Source organism: Pseudorasbora parva, chromosome 18 (genome assembly GCF_024679245.1).
Source record: "Pseudorasbora parva isolate DD20220531a chromosome 18, ASM2467924v1, whole genome shotgun sequence".
Classification (NCBI taxonomy): Eukaryota; Metazoa; Chordata; class Actinopteri; order Cypriniformes; family Gobionidae; genus Pseudorasbora; species Pseudorasbora parva.
In genome coordinates this window covers 11708212-11734324 of record NC_090189.1, presented here as the reverse complement: position 1 = coordinate 11734324, position 26113 = coordinate 11708212, and the positions used below count along the sequence as shown (strand labels likewise).

General features: G+C 38.0%; 1 protein-coding gene across 2 annotated transcripts in view; it reads left to right on the top strand.

Moving 5' to 3' along the window:
- The first annotated feature begins 478 nt into the window (after positions 1-478).
- Positions 479-26113, top strand: part of LOC137046429 (potassium/sodium hyperpolarization-activated cyclic nucleotide-gated channel 1) — a 158681-nt gene continuing 133046 nt past the window's right edge. Inside the window, exons 1-2 of one of the 2 annotated variants that reach the window (XM_067423639.1) lie at positions 479-1257; positions 18877-19300. In XM_067423639.1, coding sequence (XP_067279740.1) covers positions 902-1257; positions 18877-19300 — 780 coding nt within the window. In that variant the 5' untranslated portion in view covers positions 479-901. The remainder of the gene's footprint in view (positions 1258-18876; positions 19301-26113) is intronic. The other variant, XM_067423638.1, reaches the window with a different exon arrangement.

The window sequence follows — 26113 nt, the reverse complement described above, 5'->3', positions numbered from 1 at the left end:
GCTAAATGATTAAATGTAATGATTGGGTTGCTATTCCCTCTGGAAATTCCTTTGGGTTTTTACAAGGACTTTGAATGGCTCATCCAATCAGAACTGCCAGTCCAGTCAGAGCTGTTTTAATAATAGTTAAACGGTTTAGAGACGTTTGTTTTTTAAGCTGTTACATAATGTGAAAGTTGGTTTTGTGCTAATGCCAGGCTTTTGTTCAAATAATCATATTTTGGATTGTGGCCATCAAGTAAAAAGAACCAAATGAGATTAAGTACCATTCAGTTGCAATGAATTCACTGGATTATTAAATAAATAAATAAATAAATACATATGGAAAACACTGCTACTAAAATATAAATTCTTTTTTATTGAATTTCCAGTGAAATATCGTAGATCCTACCATTACCCCAATATAAAATGCATAAAATCTTTAATTCTAATTCACGATTTTGTCATGTCTCAAACTCCTACGAGATTGTAGACCGTCAGAGATGTTGGTCTTTCATAATATAATTACCATTTCAATTCCCCTCATAATAAAGCATGCCCTTCCCAAATGCTTTACATAACCCTGATTTGCATCTACAACATGTTCAAATTGTATTCCTTTGGCTCCCTTTCAGTCTGGAAGCATATCCGAGCAGCGCAGTGCGTCCGCGTCCGCGACACGCGTGGAGAGAAACGGGACGCGGGCCGCGCTCAATCCCGCCAATAGATGGCAGCAGCCCAAGAAAGCTGATCCCGTCGGGTTCACCGCTACTCTGCCTCTCAGTTGTGCAGCAGCACTCACACTGGAGGCAGCGGTGGTTTGAGGGACGTCCAATGAAACAGAAGAGCCGCCAGCTGCTCCTTTCGACTTTTACGCGTAGCCTGTCCTCCGCACCCGGAGACAGCACGTTCTGAAACCGCCATGGAAGACAAATCCAATTCGTTCTCGAGCAACAAAGAGGAGAAAGTGGATGGGAATAATGTGTTCCAGAGGCAAGACTCGATCTTGAAGAACAGCATGGGGAGCCAGAACATGAAAGACCACGGCAACTCAGTGGGTGTCAAGGGGGACCGGGAAGAAGCTATGGTCGGTTTTGACGATATAGACGCCGCGTCCAGGCAATCCGGGTTTATGCAGCGGCAATTTGGAGCCATGATGCAGCCCGGGGTGAATAAGTTCTCCTTGCGGATGTTCGGGAGTCAGAAAGCCGTGGAGAAAGAGCAGGAGAGAGTGCAGACGGCTGGATATTGGATCATTCACCCCTATAGTGATTTTAGGTAAGGAGTGTGGAAAGTCACCTTCCCACGCACACTCAGGTCACAGTAAAATGGGCTCTGCGTGCGCCGTGCGGCGCTTTTGCAGTCATTTTACATGGCGTTTTGGGGAACCAGAACGCATGCAATGTCCTTGGCATGAGTAGGGGTGAATGTCATCTCGATGAATAAATGGCACGGCAGTCATCATGGGACGTCTCCGACCTGCCATCATTGGGCATTCTGCTGTTGTATAAGACGTGTGCTGGTGCGCGCGGGGAATGATGCACCACTCTTTGGCATTGTAAACACATAGCTGTTAGTGTCTGCCGTGAGAAGGAACGATGGTGGCTGCGAGCTCACGTCTTGTTCAAGGCATAAACACGCGGATTATTCTATTTGTTTTATCTCGTGGCACTGTATGATCCCGTGTGGCTGTCACCAGGTAACAGCCCATGCCAATTTTAGCGCTGGGACAGTTGATCTAAAGCAGTTTAACGCTAATCGCGTTAGTCAGGTGAAAGGAGGGGGTTTTCAAACCTAATGCCCCCCAGAAGAATGTTTCATGCACAACTTGACTAGCATATACTCTTCAAATTAGACTACTGCGGACAAAGAATTTGCAACCTAACACAGGATTCCTGTCAAATAGCCTGTTAGGAAGGGAATTATGGAATAAGCAACATCATGATGAAATTTTGTTGTGCACCAATTGGAGTTGGTTAGCCCATTTGGAGGTTTAAGGTCTTTGGTTAGCATCTCATCTCATCTCATTAAATCAAGACAGACAGACAGACAGACAGACAGACAGACAGATAGATAGATAGATAGATAGATAGATAGATAGATAGATAGATAGATAGATAGATAGATAGATAGATAGATAGATAGATAGATAGATAGATAGATAGATTAGCTGGTAAAATATGGTAACAATAAAAGGTTTATGTTTACTTTAAACAAATTGTTTTATTAAAAATAGAAACCACCTTATTTATGCAGAACAGGACTTTCCCAGAATGTTTGTGCATAAACCATCCAATTTCTTTCTTATTTGTATTGGTCGCAGTAGCTTATAGGCCCGTTCTGATGAACTTTAAGTCATCGTGTGGCTTTCTGTTGTACCCACCTGAGTGATAATCTGTTCATTTTTTTCACAGTAACAAACTGCTCAAATATGCTGGTATATGAACATCAGTTATACAAATACAGTCAAGAAACTAAAATATAAATTGAATAAACATCATTGCCATGTTTTTACAGTAAAGTTCTGACAAACACAGATGCCACTATATTTTTTTAAAACCATAATTAACACAATTTTACAGAGTAGACAGACGGACAGACGGATAGATAGATAGATAGATAGATAGATAGATAGATAGATAGATAGATAGATAGATAGATAGATAGATAGATAGATAGATAGATAGATAGATAGATAGATAGATAGATAGATAGATAGATAGATAGATAGATAGAAAGAAAACAATGACATATGTGGTTCAACTTCCCATCTGCCCGTAACGCTCTCCATGGTGCTGAAAACAGCTCCACGTTCTCCATCAATGCGGAGAACTTTATCCCTTACAGGGTCATTAGCTCCCACCTGCCTCACTATTTTATTTATTCCATGTACATGATGTCCTTTGCTTTGGCATATATGTAACGTGTAAGAACATAAGTCAGAAGTTGCACTCCCAAGGCATTATAACTACCAAAATCAGGGTCATTCCTATGCAGTTCATTTTCAAGTCAACATTATATAAGTCTTAACATACTGAATAAAGTAATTATTATAATAACCAGTATGCATATTACTTACAATATCATCATTAAGTAAACATGGATGAATTATAAATCATAACCTCCTCGGTTTGAGCAAATGCCCATTTTTGTCATGTTTATATAACATGAAAAATATGAAAATATTTAAGGAATTCTCCAGGTGCTTTTTTTCTTTATCTAAACCAATCGTATTTTTTTTGGGAATTTTTTTAAATAGCAGTTTTTCCTTTGTCATCAACATCACTTTCCATCTGGTTAATCTTTGCAACATCCCTTTAACTGTCAAAAGCGATGACATCATCCTCCAGCAAGTGACGTAGTTGGTTTCTCTCACACTACAACATACCATCCTGTTTAATAAAAGAACAGAAATAGTTTAAAAGAAGGTCGAGAAACAAAACAAACAATTGTATATATATATATATATATATATATATATATATATATATATATATATATATATATATATATGTTTCTCGACCATCTTTTAAACTATTTCTGACCCTGACCCAGACTTTTACTGGAGAAAACACTAGTGAGTAGATATTGCAATTTTTCCATGTCTCCTTCTAACATGAAAAATGCCATTTAATATATATATATATATATATATATATATATATATATATATATATATATATATATATATATATATATATATATATATATATATATATATATATATATAAATTGCAATATCTACTCACTAGTGTTTTCTCTCCAGTAAAAGTCTGTTGTACCCTAGAAATATGTACAACACAAGCATATAAATCACTTTTCTAAGGCACAGAGGTCCGTCAGTACTGCACAACAGGAATGACCCATCATATCTGCTGAAATAAATTTCCACTGCTACTTCTGCTTGACATTTAGCTGACGTTTTTATGCTATGCGACTCTCGGTGCACTTATTACAGGAAACAAAGGAGCAACCTGAGGTTATGTCCTGCTCAAGAGTACAATGGGGATAGTTCATGGATTTAATCCCACAACCTTTCAGGTCTTTAACCACTAGGGCTCTAGGTTATGCCACCCCTGAAACAGATCAGAATGGTTTGTGTAAAGCCATCAGAACAGGGAGGAGAGGAGGTGCGATCGGATTATATGTCCAACACACACTGAACGAGATTAACATCGCTCTGAACCCTGTGATGTAACATGATTGACCTTTCTGCCATAGTGTACAAAGGACATGGCTGCTTAGATATCATATTTGTAAGATATTCTTATTAGAGGTAATTTTGACTAAACTTTATTGTTGTCAAAATAAATATATATTTAAAAAAGAATTGTGTGAAAAAGCTATTTTTTCACCAAAAATTTGATTTTTTGACACTTTGAAAACATTTATTTAGGCAACCCACCATAGCAGCACTAGCTTAACCAATGGAGTGATTTGGGGGGTGGGACTATCTGTTCGACTGACCAATGGCAGAGAAAGGGTTTTAAAAAGAAAATTACGCACTTCAACTTCAAAGACTTTTTCGATCAGTCAGTAACCTTTATATTGACATTTCTGCATAAAACGTACTGTACATACAGATGGTTTAAAGCATTATTTTTAAAAAAGCAAGCAGTTTTGTTATTGATAAAGGAACACAACAACTCTTTGGGACTTTAGCTTATTCACCGTATCCCCCAGAGTTAGCTAAATCCATACATACCATCCTTATCACTGTCTGACAAACCCACCGCTAGCCTAGCTTAGCACAAAGACTGAAGGTAAATGGCTCCATTTAGCCTACTGCTCAATAAGTGACAAAGTAATGGCAACATTTTCCTATTTACATGTTGTGATGTGTATAGTAACATCATGTACTTAAGACTGACGTAAAATTATATTTTGCGATTTTCTAGACTGATATGGCTATTTGATATGGTCATTCCTGCGTAATAATCAAGGACCTTTGCTGCCCTACCATAGGTGCAGCGACACAATTATATTACTGCTGCTACTGTTGGTTATGTCTCTGCTGTCAATACATACACAACACGCTGCTGTGAGTAGGTAAGACACAATAAAGCGTACATGAATACCCATAGCAGATCTATACAGGTGGAGCTGGGGAAGGTGGAGGGTTTCTGAAAGCTCAGTGCAAAAGCTGCCCTCGTATTTGAAAGCTGAACAGCGAGCTCATTGGCTACTGATACAGAAGGAACCAATTAACTGTGCCCTAAAGAGAGTGATGTGATTGCAAGCAGATTGAGTCAAGGAACTATCAGCCTACGTCGTCTAGAGTCTCATGACGGAACTTTGTATTTTTGCTATAAAGTAAAATATAAGTTTTAGATTAAAAAAAAAAACTTAAAAAACAAACAAAACTAAAAAAAGTCTTGGCAGCTAATTGAAATAAGTAATGAAATGACTAAAACTGAATGAAATTAAAATGAAACAGAAGTAATTACACTAATAAAATAACAAAAGAACATTAGAAAAAAATACTAAAACTAAAGTGAATAATAAAAGCTTATTCAAAACAATGATCAATATAATAGATTATGAATATTTCTAAAATAACAGGTAACATCTAGTCTTCATTTAAATAAATTTGGTGAGTAGCTTCATAACACTATTAGCGCTGGTTCACACAACACTTTTTTTGCTGTTAAAACTGCGGAGATCTGTCTAGATTGGATGGATTTTGTTACATTTAATTTTAAAATGTGTTCTTTGAGGTTAACTTGTTAACCTTTTTAATGACTGACTGCCTCATCTTTCAACAGGAGTTTATTTTCCAACCTTTTAGCGTTTCATTTACAAATCAATCTGCAGTCAAATTCTCTGAACAAACATATAATCTTCCAACGTGATTCATGATGCCATAAACAAACAAAAAAACCTTATTTCCTGATGCTGGTATCCTTCAGAAGTTCACAAGACGCAAATGAGCAATGATGCAAACTATTCGGCAATTTCTTGCTCTGGAGGCAGGTATATGCTAATACATTTGCCCGTGTGGCATCACAAACCCCCTAATATTCAAATGAGGTGTTAAAAAAATACTTTGCTTATAAAGAGGAGGACATTTTAAGCTATGCAACTTGCTGGGTGCGTTATACTTTTTAAAGATTCCTTCTTTAGATTAACTCTTTCCCCGCCAGCAGTTTTGAAAAAAGTTGACACAGCCACCGCCAGCATTTTAGATTGTTTCCAAAAAAAGATTTTGTTGTATGGATATCTAAACACACAATATTGAAAAAAAAATAATAATTAAAAAGATCTGCTTTTAAACAAACAAACAAACAAACAACAACAACAAAAAAGTTTTTTATTCTAGTTTCATGCGTACATGAACCCAACGGTTAAAGACATCAATCTAGCGCATTGAAAAACAATGACAAAGTGGTGCAGTGGAAAGGAAAAGTGCATTCTGTGTGAATGGCCCCTTAGACGGCCATGCTTCAGTTCTGCAGGTGGTGCACATGATATTGAGCCTTTGATCGCACTTGCCAAATAGGCTTTACATCAAAGAAAGAACCATAAAAGGAGAAAACAGGTGAAAAAAGAGAAAACAGAAGATAGGTAGAAGGAGAAGCAAATAGTCATTATTGCTTTCAGTTGACTAAAGCCTGAATCGTGTGATACTGGCTAGACTTGGCAGGCTTCGGTATTGTCTGCTCGCTTACAATGGCTTTCCTTTTTCACCCACACAAGGAACTGCTCTTTTGTTTCTATCCTTTTTTTTCAGTTTATGTTGTGAAATTTGGATTTGGAAATTTGGATTAATTTGCAAATGCAATACTGTGTGCACAGCTGTGAGCCGAAAATTTTGGAACCAGAAATGTCACATGAGTGACAACAGCATTCACATGTGCTGTTTTGGTTGTGAAGCATCACGGAAACTCAATATCTCAGTGCGGTTCTTAAATGATTAATAGGAAGTTAGTAAGATTCATTAGTCATTGTTTTCAGAAAGGGCTCATGCTTGACTTGATGTGGCCCAAGCCCTTTTGTCATCGGCTTTTGTCACGCGTGACTTAGTCGTATGTTTCTTTTGTCTGTCCTCCATATTGCATGTCATCTGCCTCTTGCTTTCCCTGTTTTGTCCAGCCTATTGCTGTGCACACGGTTCTTCACTGGGGAAAGGAAAATCTATTGACTGACGTCACCTTCACAGATGTTTTTCACCTTTTCGAGTGATTTTTTTTATTATTATTTTTTTTTAGTGGCAGGATTTATCAGGTAACAGATGAGCCTGGGTCAAATCTCTGGCTTATAAATTAATCACACAGGTTGTGGAAAAGCAGGATTTGTATGTGAGCAGATTCCTTCTCCCTATCAAACGGCCTCTGATTTCTAAACCCAGATTAACCTCTATTTTTAGGGGCATGCAAGTTTGTCTTGCATTATTGATGAATTTTGCTGTTGCTTTTTGGAGGCCTGTCTCAAAGACGTTTCCCAAAGTCTAATGAAGGTCTTTGTGGCTGCGTGTCTCACTTTTTCCAAATTGATGCCCCTTGGTAGTCTTTAAATAGCCTGTTTTTCTTCTTAGATGCAATGCTGAAAAATGGCCAATTTATGAATGCAGCGTGACTGAAGAACTCTGCAAACAGGCCACAGCAGGTTAAGAGCAATCTGTGTCTCTTATGTCCAGCCCCAAAATAACAATAAATACATAATAAATAAATAAAACTAAATAAATATGAAAAAAGTCTATATTTACTCAACCTCATGTTTTTTCTTCTTCTTCTACTACTTGTGCACTTTATAACGTGCTCTGAGATACAAACAAGTTATAAGTATATATATATATATATATATATATATATATATATATATATATATATATATATATATATATATATATATATATATATATATATATATATATATATATATATATATATATATATATATATATATAGTATGGGTAAAAAGTGTACTGTTTTAATGTTTTTAAAAGTAGTCTCTTATGCTCATAAAGGCTGCATTTATTTTATAAAAAATACAGAAAAAAAAGTAATATTGTGAAATATTATTACAGTTTAAAATAATGTTTTTTTTTCTTCTATTTTAATACACTTTAAAATATAATTAATTTCTGTGATGGCAAAGCTGAATTTTCAGCCTCATTATTCCAGTCTTCCATCACATGATTTTTTATCAATGATGAAAACCGTTATGCTGTTTAATATATTTTTTATAACCTATGGTACTTTTTTCAGGATTCTTCGATGAATAAAAAGTAAAAGGAAAAAAAAAGTACAGCATATATTTAAATAGAAATCTTTTGTAACGTACACTAACATTGAAAAGTTTGTGGTCACTATTTTTTATTTTAGCTTTTAATACTTTTATTCAGCAAGGATTAATTAAATTGATAAAAAGTGATAGTAAAGATTTATATTGTTAGAAAATATTTCAATTTTGAATAAATGCTGTTCTTTTTAACTTTTTATTCATCAATGAATCTTGAAAAAAAAGTGTCACAGTTTAAAAAAAGTGCCCCTCCAAGTGAATAACAGTTTCTGTTCCTCTCAATTCTGACATTCGAACCCCTCACCCGTATGGATTTTCAATGGCATATTATAAACTTACGAGAATACTTCATACCTTGAAAGAAGTAAATATACATTAATGAGCACATATATTTTTGAAAGAACTAAGTGTTTTTAGCTAAGAATAAACTAAAAAAGTTACACAGCGTAGCTTTAAGCAGCACAATTGTTTCCAACATTGATAATAAATCAGCCTATTAGAATGATTTCTGAAGGATCATGTGACACTGAAGACGGGCGTAGCCTAATGATGCTGAAAATCCAGCTTTAATCACAGAAGTAAATTGCAGCATACTGTATATTAGAAAACAGCTATTTTGAATTGTAATAATATTTCACAATATTAGCCTACTCTTTTTTCTGTATTTTTGATCAAATGATGCATGAATAAAATAGTATTGTTTCCAAACTTTTGACCAGTACTGTATATGAAATGTTTGCATTGCATGTTGCATAAAAGTTTGGGTGACAGAAGTAGCAATGACTGATTCATGAACGAATCATTATATTTTGAAATACTTGATTCCGATCATAAAAACAAAACAGTTTGAGTGATTCATTGATGATTCAGAATTCCAGACTGATTCGGTTCTTTTGTTCAACTCAGTGACTCGATGCAGTTGTGGCGGTGAACAGTTCACTGTCGAGGAAGGTTATCAGTCAAAAACAACTTAAATGTCTTCACACACAAAGCTGTCGCATTAATCTATTGCACAAGTCGAGAGCTTGACAGCCCCGTTCACATTCATTATAATGAAGGGTTCTGGAATGACATGAGAATTAATAAATGACAGAATTGTCATTTTTTGTGTACATTATTCCTTTAAAGAAACACATTTCACTCTGAGGTAAAGTTGCAGCAGCTGTAGAGTAATAGAAATGCGCATATACGACCATTGTGTGGGGGTCATGTCCTCTATGCTTGTCTTTAGTATTCACCAGTAGGACAGATGGTCACATGGCAACCATCCCACCTCTGACAATGCAGCCTGTCTGTCATTCGGTTGTCAAGGCTACAGTTACAAAAGCGAAACGGCTTGTCAAACCCCTCTCAGTGCGAGTACTCGATATACCTCTGCATACTCCACATTTCAACTCATCCACAATCCTGATTATACTGCAACCTACAGCATAAGCAATATCAAATAATACGTACTTTCATTATTTTAGATCTCCCAAATGTAAAAATAACCAAATTGGATATTGTTCACCAAAGACGCCTGTTTGGACCAAAGCACAGACAATTATTTGATACTGGATCGGTAGATATTTATAAAGCTAGGCCAAGAGCTTTTCTCATTCGCTCAGATCCATTACAGCCAAGTGCGTCGGCCACATCGGAGGCACCAGCCAGGGGTTTTTAGCATGAGATAGGATTCTTGAAAGCATCTATTTTAGTTCATGGATGTATGCCGTTATCAGTGGCCAGGACATTTTGTGTGGTTCTCTAGGCCAGCCCGGCGCCCGTCAAAATACGTCTGGCTTTGGTCTTGTAGCTGCATAAATGTAATTACAGCATGTGCATGTGTGTGTACGCTGACCTCTAAACACTGCAGCATTGCAAAAAATCTCGGTAACACTTTACTTAAAGGGATAGTTCACCAAAAATGTATATAATCACCCTCAAGTCATCCTAGGTGTATATGGCATTCTTCTTTCAGACAAATACAATCAGAGTTATATTACAAAATGTCCTATCCCTTGGAAATGGCTGTTTCTGTTTTGAAGTCCATAAAAGTTCATCTATCCTTCATAAAAATGCTCCACACGACCCAGAGGGTTTAATAAAGGCCTTCTGAAGCGAATCGATGCGTTTGTGTAAAATAACTGTAATCTCTAACTTCTGCTAACTGTCGTACGCATGTTCACGAGAGACTGCCGCTTCAGCATGACGTAGGACGCTCCTATATGCGTCCTATATGTCATACTCTGGAACACCAGTCTCTCATGAACTCTCGGAATTGTCTGAAAGAAGAATGCCATATACACCTACTTGAGGGTGAATAAATCATGGGATAATTTTATTTTTGGGTGACAAATCTTTATTTGAAGGTGGCATGAACTGAGAAAGTACTATTATATCCAACATACTATTATATCCTGCAAATTTCAGAACTGAAAACTTCCTTGTTAGTCCAATAAAAGCTTTTTATTGACACCAGGTCCAGCAAACGGTTTTTTAAAGTGAGGATTAGGGATGGCTCGATACCACAATTTTGGCTTCGGTACGATATCACAATCTAATACCAAAGTAACAATATTAAATCGATACCACACTTTCTGATACTGGCATGGGTATTGCATGAAAATGAGTAAAATTAAGCAAATTTTGATTTTATAAAGTGGGAAATTACCAAAAATGTTGATTAGTAAATCATTCAACGAAGATTATCACATCAAATCAGTCATTTGAAAACTTTCTTGTGAGAAATAATTTCAGCAGAAATCTCTCAAAATGAGCAAATTGAAGCAATTTGGCTTCAAAAGACATCGCACCTACATTAAAGTTGTCTGCATGCTCTGATTCAACATTTTCAGACTCGTTTCGGGAAGGCTAACGGAAATCAAATTTAAACATGCAAGCGATTTTATAGCATTTCGTTAAACATGGGATAGGAGCTCAAACACAAGCCTGTAACTTAGAGCTTGCACATTCCAAATTAAGTTCCCTTAAACAGTCAAATACACGAAATTATGTAAAAATGTCCATCTTTAGTGAGCATTCAAATAAACAGTCGGTTATATCTTACGCTTGCAAATATTATGAGATCTAAATTTCATTGGTTGAAACGAACGCGGGAGATTTTGGGATATTCGATCTTATGTCATGTATGTTCGTTGATCAGTGTTAAAAGAAAATTAAAGGAACTGTATAAGGAAGAAATGTATTTCAATTAATCATAAAATGGCCCTGATATGTCACAAGATATTCAGAAATCATGTTAATTTCAAATACTTATATCACTGACAACAGTAGTCCGGCCAGGATATTGTCATTTAAAAGTTGTTGTTGCGGCCCTCAACTGATGTTGATGTTGACATGTTGTGTTTTGGCCTGAAGCTCCACCCTCCACCGATCTACCAATCACAAAGTCAGTAGTATTTCGTCATCAGTGTTGCCAGATCGGCTCTAGTTACCACAGCTGCAGCTACAAACGTTCCTGCTGATCCTGCAGCCTATCTGGCAACCTCGAGTCTGGGGGGAGGGGGAGAGGGGATACACCGCTCTACAGTCATTTGAAAGTGACTGCAGTATCAGTTTTGGCCACAATCTTACATACACTTCCTTTCATGTCTAAATTAGATGGTTTGAATGACGTACTCACCTGTCGCTCTCTTAAAGGTCCCGTTCTTCGCGATTCCATCTTTCAAACTTTAGTTAGTGTGTAATGTTGCTGTTAGAGCATAAATAATACCTGTAAAATGATAAAGCTCAAAGTTCAATGCCAAGTGAGATATTTTATTTAACAGAAGTTCCCTTTCAAAGCCTACAGGGAACGGCCGGTTTGGACTACAGCAGGAAATGCAGGGATGTAATGACGTCACTAGAACCGTTTGTTGACTAACCCTCCGACCACAAGAACACGCAAAATAGGGGGCCTGGTCCTTTTGCTCTCCCACGTGGAGAAGAGCGCGCATTCAGCGCTTGCATCTCCCCGTTATGGTAAGAGGCGGGACCTTTCCGGGCAAAGTGCACTAAGCTGCTGTCCAATCACAACACGGGAAGTGTTGGCCCAATCAGAACTCATTACGTGTTTCTGAAGGAGGGACTTCATAGAACAAGGAAATCATCAGGCCATTTTTAGAACAGAGGTTTTTTTACACATGAAACATGAACTCATGTTATATTGCACATTAAACATAATCAAAGCTTCGAAAACACGCGAAGAACGGGACCTTTAAGTCTTGAAGTTTTAAAGTCAGAATAGTGACATATGCTTAGCTAGGTTTGATGGTTCTTAATCAGTTTTATAAGCAATGTAATTACAAATGTCACTTCTTCTCCTCTCTTTATTAATTAGTTTAGGTAATCTTGAGTGAGATTCAACTTCTTTATCCATTTTCTACGGTCTATGTTGTCACATTTGCCGGTTTTTCCCAGTAAAAATATATACCGGTATTTTCCCAGTACCGGAAAACTGCGCATCCCTGATGGGGTTCCATGATATCAAAGGGAGGCAAGCACTGCCTCTGCAGAAGAAGATCAACGCCTACTTCATCACTGCCTGTTTAGCCCCACCCACCGATTTATGCATGACATGATGCAATAGAATAGGTAGCCAAAAGTAACATAGGCCTAGTGTTAAACCACATAGAGCTACCAAGCAATAGACATGCCATTGAGAGTTACAAAATATTGTGCAGTGCCTGGGCTCGACAGTAATGCAACATGTAAGTAACTGTGTTCATCTTAATGCCTGATCTTAAATGTAGTGAGTCATGTAGTAGTGACTCTCTGCAGTATGTTCAGAATAGTGCAGCATGGATCCTGTTGAGAGTTCGAAAATACAATCCCATCACACCCATTCTCCATTCACTTCACTGGCTTCCTGTTTCCACCAGGATTGAATATAAGGTCTCCCTTCTAACATCTATGGAAAGATGTTTCTCCCCTTCCCCCAGACTCGAGGTTGCCAGATAGGCTGCAGGATCCAGCAGGAACGTTTGTAGCTGAGGCTGTGGTAACTAGAGCCGATCTGGCAACCCGGATGACGAAACACTACTGACTTTGTGATTGGTCGATAGGTGGAGGGTGGAGCTTCAGGCCAAAACACAACATGTCAACATCAACATCAGTTGAGGGCTACAACAACATTTTTTAAATGACAATATCCTGGCCGGACTACTGTTGTCAGTGATATAAGTATTTGAAATTAACATGATTTCTTAATGTCTAGTGACATATCAGGGCCATTTTTAATTGAAATACATTTCTTACATACAGTTCCTTTAAATCTATTAGTATTTTACCATTTTTTAATTATCTTAACTGTAGGACTTTTAGATTTAATACAAATAAAATGTATTATTATTTATGTACAGTCAGATGTTCTTTGTCTGTGTGTCAGTAAATCAAACCAGAGCTGAAATGTCAACTTGCATTGTTTCTCTTAGTAGAATGAAAATAATATGTTATTTAATAGTGATGAAATTCTATAAAGTGATCAAAGAAAGCTCCCTTTGTAGTCATTGGAGCAGCGCATGCTGCAGCAGTCAAACAAACAGCGTGAGTTTATCAGTGACGCGTTTATTATCGGTGATTCACGTTTTATTCAACGATATCGCGTTTGCACTGTTAGTGAAGATGAAAGCATACGTTAGTGTACTGAGTTGCAATGACGAGATCACTGCTTTGATATGCTCGACATGTGTGCGATCGGCTGCAGTGTTCATCTCTGCAACCTTTCACGCCACGATCTTAATATAATGCCATAGATCTAAATATAATGCTATAGATCTTAAAGGGTTAGTTCCCCCAAAAATGAAATTGATGACATTAATCACTAATGTCGTTCCCCACCCGTAAGACCTCTGTTCCTCTTCGGAACACAGTTTAAGATATTTTATGTTTTGTCCGACAGCGTATTTAAGTGTAAGCACACTATACTGTCCATGGCCGATAGTGAATCGATCAATGATTTGGATCACCAATGTCACGTGATTTCAGCAGTTTGGATCCACGTGATCACTGAAATCACGTGACATTGGTGATCCGAATGGACATGGACAGTAAAGTCTGCATAGACTGCATATGCTCTGGGACTAAAATATAAAATATCTTAAACTGTGTTCCGAAGATGAACGGAGGTCTTACGGGTGTGGAACGACATTAGGGTGAGTCATTAATGACATCAATTTCATTTTTGGGTGATCTAGCCCTTTAATGTAATGTAACACTTTTTCACAATTAGTTAACCATGAGGGCTGTGATAGTAAAAAAAGTGCTAAAAGAGAGAGTAATACTTAGCTATTTCAAATTGAAAGATGTTAGCCAATCACAGCAGTGGGCGTTTACACTGAACTTTCACAGCAGACACGCCCCCTTAAAACAAAGCTTTCAGAGCAGAGGCTAAAATCAGGGTAGGAAAAATGTCTTTTATTTCTAAATAATGACAATTTTTGATGTATAAAAAGCATTCTAACATTATATGTGCACCATGCAGTTCATGACCCCTTTAAAGCCTTTATGTATAATGCATTATAAACATATTCATAATGTACATTAAAATGCAATATTCAGATTCCTTGTTACATCTGACATTAGTTGTTTGTTGATTTTTTTTTATGCATTATACTTTCTATAATTATTCATGAGACTATAAGTAATGCATTAAAAATACTTTTATAATGCATTATACATAAAAGCTTTAGGAAAAGTGTTACCAAAATGTCTTCTACTGTCTGCTGGACTTCTATCAGAGTGTTCAGAGAGCTGACTCATGTCTGCTCACGGCAGACATTAAAAACCGGCTATGTGAAGATTTCTTCACATTAGGTGGCATGAGTAATACCGCCAACGTCGCAGTGTTCGCTAATTACTTCACTTGCGTTTGTTTGGCTTGTTGTCAAACAATAGATTCGCACTTTCGAACGACAATGGAAGTCTTTAGCCTATGCTAAACAGATGAGCAAATTTAATTTACAAATGGACTTTTTATGTGCATTGAATCTTTGTAGCCATTTCAGGGACATGTCTGGTCTGCCAAGGCAGACAAATGCTGCGAGACATGAAAATGGAGGCTGGCTGAGGTTTCGTTATTTATCAGAAGCATCTTCTTGACCGGTAGATATCCAAAACAGCCTACATGTGACTCTGCTGTCAGGAAAGACTGGGCGATTGTGACAGCATTATCAGTAGGTAGGAATTTGCATCAAGGATGATACATTAAAAACTATACTAAAAATTATAAAATAAATACTACATGTTCAAACTGAAAAATGCATCTTAGAAAAAATATACTTACTTGGAATTAATTAAATAAGCAGTCTGTTTTGCCCTTGAATCCTTTCATGTTCATTTAACACAGGGTTACGTAACATTGAAGGTTTGAAATCATAATGTGATTCTGCTCGCTGTACGAGCTGTGCTGCATCTTCTGCCAAGCAACTGAAAATCTCTCGAATGAGTTTAGTGCTCTGGTGAAAGGAGAGAATGAATGAAATATCAAGGCTACAGAATATTACAAAGGACATTTTATAACAATTTTGCTATTCATCGTGTAAACTTTTACATTCTTTTTTGAAAAGGGCTCTTCAATGGCCAATGCTGATAATTGACAATGCCAATATTCAGATGCCCATAAACTTTTGTATTTAATGTTTTCAAAAGAAGTCGCTTATGATTAAAGTTGTATTTATTTGATGAACTACACAGTAATATTGTGAAATATTATTACAGTTTAAATTAACTGTATTCTGTTTTGATATATTTTAAAATGTAATTTATTCCTGTGATGGCTAACTACATTTTCTGAAATTAATGTCACTATTTTTATCAATTCATTGCATCCTTGACAAATTAAAGTCATATTTTTTAATCAATTCTAAAATTGTGTGTGTGTGTGTTTGTGTGTCTGTGTGTGTGTGTGTGTGTGTGTGTGTGTGTGTGTGTGTGTGTGTGTGTGTGTGTGTGTGTTTGATCCAGGTGAACCCTACATTACGAGGACAAAATGTCCCCACAAAGATAGAAATATCCTAAATCCTTGTCATTGTGGGGACAATTCTCGGTCCCCATGAGGAAAACAGCTCATCATACTAAATTATCTTCTTTAAAAATGCAAAACGTTTTTGGTGATGGTTAGGTTTAGAGTTTGTACAGTATAAAAAAAATCATTATGTCTATGGAAAGTCTCCATAAAACATGAAGTGTGTGTGTGTGTGTGTGTGTGTGTGTGTGTGTGTGTGTGTGTGTGTGTGTGTGTGTGTGTGTGTGTGTGTGTGTGTGTGTGTGTGTGTGTGTCTGTGTGTGTGTTTGAGAGAGAGCTTTACAGAATAGCAGCTAACACAATATTTTCTGTGCAGTCACTAAAATTATGAAACCAATTTATGCATAACCCATTATTCAAAGGGCTGTTTGTAGACTTTTAGACCAAAAGTAAAGGTTCATGCCTCTTGCCAATAATCTCAAAATGGCTAAATATTAGCCAATGTGGCCTAACCGAAATATCAGTTTACTGGTTCAAACTCTAGCCTATATCCCAAATGTTTACTTGACACATTTTTAAGTGCAAATTTTATAGGGAGATTGTCACTGTAAGAAGTGCATTAAATAACTAGTCAGCTAGTGGGCATTGGTTTTAGCTAGCGTGTTAGCACTATGCATTAATAAAATACACATGGTATAATACACTCTAAAAACTGCTGGGTTAAAAATAAATTGGGTTGAAAATGGACAAACCCAGAAATTGGGTTGTTTGAACCCATTGAATGGACCCATTCAAACCAAATTTCTGGGTTTGTCCATTTTCAACCCAAATTGGGTTGTGTTTAACCCAGCTGTTTTTAGATTGTAGTAACACTGCATCAACAAACACCTTCAAACGGCAACCGTGATTCCATTCACCCCTATGGTGGCTCCATTCACATGTTTCCAAAACACAGTCTCATTCCTGAGGGTGCATGTGCTGCTGGCTCAGCAATTACAACCTGCATCCTTTAATGAGCTATTGTACAAGCAAAACAGAATGTCACACGCAGATACACAACTCTCACATAAGAAAGGGAAACCCTCTCGTGTTACAATCTCCCTCTTTCATTTTCGGTCCTGTGGCTCTTTGCCTCCTCATCCAGAGAGCAACGCGCTAGCCGTGCTGCGCTGTCACAGGGCGGCAGTCCAGCAGGAAGTGTTGGCGGTGATATCAAAAGCGACAGGGAAATGAGCTGTAGTGCATCGCGCGCAGGCTGCAGGCGCGAGCTGTACTGATCGCTGAAGGAAGCCTGTTAGACAGAACCCACGGAAACATCACAAATATCTGAGGGCCGTCGGAACGAGGGCATTCCAGCAGAAAAGAGCAGGAATTTAATCTTGCCAGTCCTGCTACATCATCATCTCGCTGAAAAGGGCTAGCATGTTTCTGCTATCGGGAATAGAATCAGGATGGGAGGGAATGTGCGAATGCTTTTGAAGGGGTTTTAAAATTAATATGTGGGTAAATCTTACATCTGTCATGTAAATGGAGATGGTTTAGCCATAAGTCTGGCCAAAAATTCAGTCATGCCTGCTGAAAATACCAGCAAATGTTGTGTTTTAGATGATCATCTTCAGAATAGGATGAATTTCATGCCAGTCTGCTGGAGGGTTTTTGTGCCCTTCAGAACTGAAAAGAGAACGCCTTTTTGAAATTGAGGTAGCAAAAAGAATGTAGAATCAAATGTAAGGAAGCAAAGTGTAAATGTAAAAAACAAAAGGCCGTATAGACATTTTGATTCGTCAGCAAATGTTCGGGGTCTGTAAGATTTTTTTTTTTTTTCTGAAAGAAGTCTCATCAAGGATGCATTTGTTTGATGGAAAATACTGTAAAAACAGTAATAATAATTTAAAATAACTATTTTCTGTTTTATAAGGGGTGGTTGCATGAGATTTTACTTTTTTAACTTTAGTTAGCGTGTAATGTTGCTGCTTGAGCATAAACAGTATCTGCAAAGTTACAGCGCTGAAAGTTCAATGCAAATGGAGATATTGTCTTTTAAAATTATGGCAGTTTATTGGCTACAAAAACGTCCGGTTTGGACTACAACGAGCTTCTTCCTGGGTTGGTGACATCATAAACCCTTGCTAGTCACCGCAGATGTGACTTCTGCATGTAATGGTAAGGGGTGTGGCATTTCCGGACAGCCTGTGCTTGGCACTTCAGCCAATAAAAATACGTTTTACTAAATTTGTTTTACTACAAAAATACTACATTTGGTCATCTAACCAATCTAAGACCATTGCGTTTTTCAGACGGATGGGCTTCAGAAGCAGAAAGCAAATGAGCCATTCAAAGGACAGTGGAGACAGCGGTGTGGAATAAAGGTCAAATATAAGAAAAAATGGTGTTTAAATAAATTAAATAAGTATTACGACATGTTATACTGCACCCCATAAACACAACCAAGTCTAGAAAAACAAAACAAAACACGGAACCACCCCTTTAATATAATCATTTTTTATTTTAAACTCTTCATATTTTCATTCTGATTCATTTCATATTCCAATTCAACTTGCTGTGGAATGTGACCAAATTAACTAATATTTATTCACTCTCATGAACTGAAAGGGATTCGGTTTTTCAATTCTGCTAATCTGGGAGAGAAATGGTTTTGCCTTCAACTGGTCCCACTTTAACACGTGACTGACTTTTTGTCTCCCCTGCAGGTTCTACTGGGACTTGATAATGCTCATCATGATGATGGGGAATCTAATTATCATTCCTGTGGGAATTACCTTCTTTTCCGAGCAAACCACCACTACCTGGCTCGTCTTCAATGTGGCCTCGGACACCATCTTCCTGGTGGACCTGGTTATGAACTTCCGAACAGGGATTGTGAACGAGGAGAGCTCGGAGATCATCCTGGACCCAAAGGTCATTAAGATGAACTACCTAAAGAGCTGGTTCGTGGTAGACTTCCTGTCCTCCATCCCAGTGGATTATATCTTTCTAATAGTGGAGAAAGGCTTCGATTCGGAGGTCTACAAGACGGCACGAGCGCTGCGTATCGTACGCTTCACCAAAATCCTCAGCTTGCTCCGTCTTCTCAGGCTTTCACGCCTCATCAGATACATCCACCAGTGGGAGGAGGTGAGGGGACAGTGTGTGTATGAGTGTGTGTGTGTGTGTGTGTGAACTAACTATGACGCAGATGGCCTTTAGTAACACGTCTTGAATTTTTTAGCTTCCAGTATGAAGAAGAGTGCATTTTAGACCCAAGGTGCTTTGAGCTCAGGTGTGTTTCTGCAGCACGAGACCACTGATGCACACTTCTTATTTACTTACTACACATTTAGAGGTGTATAGACATATTTGGGGTATATGGTAAGCATATCTGCTGCTTAGCTCTTGGCGACACCTCAAGAGCCACACTGGGGAGCTTGAGCGGGAAAAGGAACCAACCTCTTCAATGCTGCAAGAGCAGCTGAGCAAAACTATTAACTGCCTCAGTTTTCATGCTAGAGCACTTGACTCCCACCACTGTCTGAGTTACCCCAAGCTAAAATACGAAGCATTAATCTTTACATGACTCATGCTGTTTGCAAGCCGTCCCCAACGAGACAGTTTCAGAAGAGCGTTGTTAGACTTTAAGGTCAATTCTGTTAGAAAAACACTGCATGTTTCTGCTTCCCACCTGCTATTATCCCTAGCCAATTGTACAGTAAATTACAGCTTATGCTATGACAGTTAACCCAACTCAGACAATCCTTTTTTGCCACTAAAGATTTGTTGCATGATAAAAAAGATTGAAACCAGCATCAGATATGGTTAGCTGATTAACAAGGCAAAAAAAATGAGGTTTCAATGAGGTTTGGAAGCTACTAAAGGAGAAGAAAGAGATCTCTCTTTGTTTTGCTTCCCTGTGTTAGTAAATGCTTTAAGCCAGGTCATCTTCCTCTTCAGCTGGCAGACACCCAAGCCAGGACAAGTAGAGAGCAGAGTCGACGCTTTCTGATCTTACCTAATTGAAATACAGATGTACCTCTCAGGAAGAGTAAAACAAACTAAAATGGCCGACAGTAATCACGGTTGATTCATTACGATTGTGTTCTGCTGCCCATCCACTATTGTATTAGCCAAGACATGGGCTCCATTAACATTTTTTTAAGCTTACAATGTATAAAACAAGTGTTAAACCCGTGTTAAAGTCCATCTGTAATCAATAATTTTATCCTTTAACTCACCTTTGATCAACAAAATGACATATTTAAAGCTACACTGTGTAACTTTTTTAGTTTATTCTTAGCTAAAAACACTTAGTTCTTCCAAAAATATGTACTCATTAATGTATATTTACTTCTTTCAAGTAATAAAGTATTTTCATAAGTTTATAATATGCCATTGAAAATCCATACGGGTGAGGGGTTCGAATGCCATTCGCCATGTTGCCCCTCCATCTTGAAAGTACATTAGCCAAAGAGGGACATACCCGTAAAGTCAAGCTTCGCTTTTCGCGTTTTAACACTTGATGGCAGTCATGAACGAGGTCGAACTGGAAGCCATGCTAATCTTGGACTAAATCGGCCACCGTAGGAGTTAAACTGAAATCAGAATTGAGAGAAACAGAAACTATTATTCACTGGATTGTCATATACCTTTACACTGCTAGATGGGGGAAAATATCACACAGTGTAGCTTTTAAAAAAAATCCTGTGAAAAAATGTCTTTATGCCTTTAAATAGCTTAACTTAAAAAAACTTGACACCTTTGCTTCATTTAGTATATGTGGATTCATAAATATGCAAATTTTCCCCGCCTCCACTCACTCACACCAGCTCAGAGACCCACTTGCACAACTTTACTCAAGTTACTGTAGTAAACTGCACACATGTATCACTCTTTAGGCCGGAGACACACTGCAAGCGTGGTGTGAGCGTGGCGTTTCTGCTGCTTGTCATCCGCGGGGCGGCTGCCTGGTGTTTTCTCTGTCATTGCACACCAGAAGCGTGTCTGACAAGGCACTGCTGCTGCTATTAATGTACAGGGAAGCCCTATACTTCATGTTAAATATAAATATATTGCCTATTGATACAGCAAAGGCAACGTCGGCAGTAGCCTATTGGCCATACATATCTATGGTATTGACGGCAAAATAGGCTACAGAATATTTCGTTCTGTATTGACAGATTTAATATTTAAAAATCGATAATTATGTTGTTTTTTATTATTACAATAAGGCCTATATCTGCATTTATGTTAACCTACAGACTTTCAAAAATGAAAATGTCATTTATTAATATGTATTCGTGTCAAAATGGCATATAAACGTCTTTTCCTATTCTATTTTGCCTAGAAACGCTTTCAACATGCTCGCGTGTCGCGTGAAAAATAGGCGTCTCTTCTATTTGAAGCATGCACACGTTTTTCGACGCGCATGTGACGCAGGCAGTATGCAAGCTCTAATCGGTTAACATGGGAGCCGAAATAAAAACGGACACGCCACGCAGCTGAGACGCTCACGGCACGCTTGCAGTGTGTCCCCGGCCTTACAGTGTTGGACACATAACAGCAATTAATATGATTAGCGATTGGCTTGACTACGTTATCAAACGGCTAATAATGTGTTGCTAATGTTACACAAACCATGTTCCCGTTCGCCATCTCAATCTGCTTTGTAAAAATCAGCATCCTTAGAAGCACTTTGAACATCATAGAACGTATTGGCATATAGTTCATCATAACATCGTACTACCATATACATAATTCACCCGCAATATTTCTAAAAGTACCATATTTTTAATATCAACTGCAGTTTTAAGGAGAAAATACTCCGCAGTGGTGTTGACTTGTTAACATAAACCCGCATAGACAAATAAACAACATTAAAAACTTTAAAAACATTGCCAAATAGTGCAGAGAACATGGCCTCAAACTCACCAACCATCATGATGGTGTTGTGTAGGAATCCCAAATTGGTGCTATGCTGATTTCTAATGTGTTTTAAGGTTTTTTTTTAAGCTTATTGCTATGCAGTTTCTACACTATATTTTTCTACACTATATTTTTCTACACTATATTTTTCTACACTATATTCTACTCTCAATTTTTCAATTTGCCGAATTAAATTTCTGTGAATTAAATTGCATCAGTTCACAGAATTTATTTTTGGCCAATTGAAAAATTTAGATGTGATCAGTCACTAATTTTACAGTGTAGCATGTTTGGGTGATACTTACTAGCATTAGACAAAAGAGTCAATTGAAGTCTATATTTTATTCTATATTTTTAGAAGATATTTAGGCTACTTCAGGATAACCAGCAACTCACCATATAGCTCTAGAATGGTTTCCCACTGAAGCTAAGCAGGGTTAAGCTTGGTCAGTGCCTGGATCGGAGACCTCAAAACCAGGTTGCTGCTGGTAGTGGTGTTAGTGAGGCCAGCAGGGGGCGCTCACTCTGTGGTCTGTGTGGGTCCTAACCCCCCAGTTTATTAATGGGGACACTATACTGTCAAAGAGCACCGTCCTTCGGATGATACGTTAAACTGAGGTCCTGAATCTCTGTGCTCTTTAAAAATCCCAGGACGCCTATTGACCTTTTCCCATCATGGCCTCCTAATCATCCCCATATCCCCAATGATTGGCTTCATCACTCTCCTCTCCTCAATAAGCTGGTGTGTGCTGGGCGTTCTGGTGCAATATGGCTGCTATCACATCCTCCAGGTGGATGCTGCACATTGGTGGCCCATTTCATAAAGTGCTTTGGGTACCAGAAAAGCACTATATAAATGTATAACAATAATAACAAATTAGTATTATCCAATCCAGGCATATTGGAGAAAAGTGCCAGTGGTAAAATATATGCAAAATTATATTACATTGATTCTTGGGCGTTTTGCCGCACTTTCAAAGTAAAAATGTAGAGGAAGCGTTACGCGCCATTAACGTAAATCTGGCGATGTTTTATTATTTAGCATTTTGTATGTTTTGTGGCAGTCCGGAAATGAAATGTTAAAAGGTTACTACCGTCATGTTCAAAAATAATGTACCATCTACACAGTAAACTCTAACCTTAACTCAGCTGATGATATTAACAAAAGCAAATGTGAGAGAAAAACACTGAGGCGACTGTGCTCGTTAACAAATCGTGCACTATAATCAGCAGAATAATATCCAGTATGTCTATAAAAGTGTATTTTGAATTTGATGCGAGTAGATTAAAACAACCAGTAACGTGCATACTGAATGCATACATAGTGCGGTATAACCATAATTATTAGCGAATAATCAGAATAATGAAAATTGCATATAAACTGGTGTGAGGAGTTCTGCTTGTGTCATGTATACATCGTACTGCGATTGAAAGAATTAACTCTGATTATTAGAAATAATCACATTATTTGTACGCATGTAAACATAGTTATGGTAAAACTGTTTTAAAGGTGATAACAGTGCAAGTAATGGCATAAAAAGAAATATATATTTAATCAATAATCTGCTCCTTTAATCATAATTTATGTGAAAAGGAATACAAGTTGGTGTTTTACTGCCTCTAGTGTTAATTTCAGCTGGAAACTCCAGTTAATTGTTTATAGGCACGGGTTTTGCAGAAATGTAGCTAGAGGCACGTTTTTGTTTTTTCATTGTTCACCATGCAAACATTCTAAGTCAGAGTGCTTAGAATATTAATAGCACACCTGTCCTCAAGCAGCCACATGATTTGAGGAATCACTGTATGTCTAAACGCTAACAGTCTGCGGCAAAGTTTAATACTTAGAGTTAAAGGAACTGTATGTAAGAAATGTATTTCAATGAATCATAAAATGGCCCTGATATGTCACTAGACATTAGGAAATCATGTTACTTTAAAATACTTACATACATACAACAGTAGTCCGGCCAGGATATTGTCATTTAAAAGTTGTTGTTGCAGCCCTCAACTGATGTTGATGTTGACATGTTGTGTTTTGGCCTGAAGCTCCACCCTCCACCTATCCACCAATCATGAAGTCAGTAGTGATTAGGCATCCAGGTTGCCATATCTGCTCTAGTTACCACAGCTGCAGCTACAAATATTCCTGCTGTATCCTGCATATATCTGGCAACCTCGAGTCATGGGGAGGGGGAGATTCGGAAGTGATTGCAGTACCAGTTTTGGCCACAATCTTACACTTCCTTTAAGCATGTGTTTGGACCCCTAACCCTGAATATGACCTAATAAAGCCTCTGAAATCAACATTTTGATTTGTGATAGGGGGCATTGTCCCCTATCACAAATAGGGGACAATGTAGATAGATACTCACAGATACTCACACTGATACTCAGATATTACAGATACTCACACTGCTCCGGTGTGATCGGTCCACTCTTCTTCCAGTCTCTTCCAAAGTTCGGTAACTGTAGTGGGTTTCTTAGCCATAACTTTGTCGCCAATGATTTTACATACATTTTCAATGGGGTTTAGATCAGACTCTGGGGCTGGCCATTTCATTATTTTAATGTTCTCACTTTCAAGGAACTGCTTTACCCATTTTGCAGTGTGATAGGGGGCATTGTCTTGCATAAAAATTGCGTGCTGATTGGGAGATGCTCGCAGTGAAGGAACCACATGTTGCTGAAGGAGGTTCTGATAAACAGGTTCTGAGGTTCTGCCATGTAGCTGTATAATAGGCCCAACTCCTGCTGTAGAAACATTCCCAAAACCATGCCACTTCCTCCTCCATATTTTCTGACTTCTTTGGGCACTTTGGGTTCAATCTTTCCCCAGTTTGATGCCGAACATAATGTTTACCATCAGAAACAAATAAATTAAAGTTGCATTCATCACTAAAATTAACTATGGACCAGTTCTCCTCTGTTCACACAACATGCTCCTCAGCAAACGTTAGTCTAGCCTTTTGATTCTTTCTGCTGATAAGAGACTTGGTCATTGCAGAGTGAGCTTTCAGTCTGAGTTCTCTTAAATTACAAGACACTGTATGGCAAAACAGATCTTACTGTGTTCAGCTCTGAACTGGCGAGTAATTAGGGTTTCAGTAACCTTACAGTGGCTTGCCATCTTCCAGTGAAAATTGGAAAGTTTGCTTCAAGTTAAGGGTTTGCCAGATTATTACAGAAATTAGCACCAAGTGCCAAATTAACACCCAAAGCATGAAGGTATCTGAAAGTGTTCTCTAATTTTGACCAGCATTATCTTTCAGTTGTCTTATTTAAGTTGTTTATACTGTACTTCAGAATATATTAAACTGTTTAAATATGCTTAAAAAACAAACTGCTCTCCTGTTTGGATCATTTCAAAAAGGACTAAGCAGTGACCTTGAAATTTAGGAAATTGTATGTTGTTCTCTAATTTTGAGCTCTAACGTGTATACACACTCACACACTTATATATATATATATATATAGCACATCTGATGCATTATTGCAGAGTATTTCCACACAGGCAGCCCAAAACCTCCCCCACCCTCTTGCGTTCCCTTCTCAGAGAGGTGTTTTGATTGTTGGGGAGGAGCGTGTGTTTATTCCCGACCTCAGGTTGCACTGCTGGCACATGCTGTGATTCCGGTGTTCGCTATCTCTGTCTCAATCCTGCCGTGAGCAGGTCTGTGTGCTACATACTTCACCGTACACGCCTCTGTGGATTTACCGCCATGTTGAATGAAGCCACGCTACCCTGATCAGCTCAAACACAGCTGTGACGCGAGTTAGCGCGTGGATCACGATGCTGCAGTGTGACATGGTGCAGAGTCCTTAATGAAACCTGGAGTGTGAATCAAGAGGCCGACGCAGAGCAGACGTGATGTTCGGTAGAGCCTGGAGGGTTTACAGAAAACGTAGATTATATTGGCTTGCTCATGCCCATGCAGTCTTGCATATGCAGTCGTTCTTATGCATATGTGCACATGTCTCTACATATCACCTTTTTCCAGGTTTAATTTCCTTACCCACTTCATTTTCTTCCTT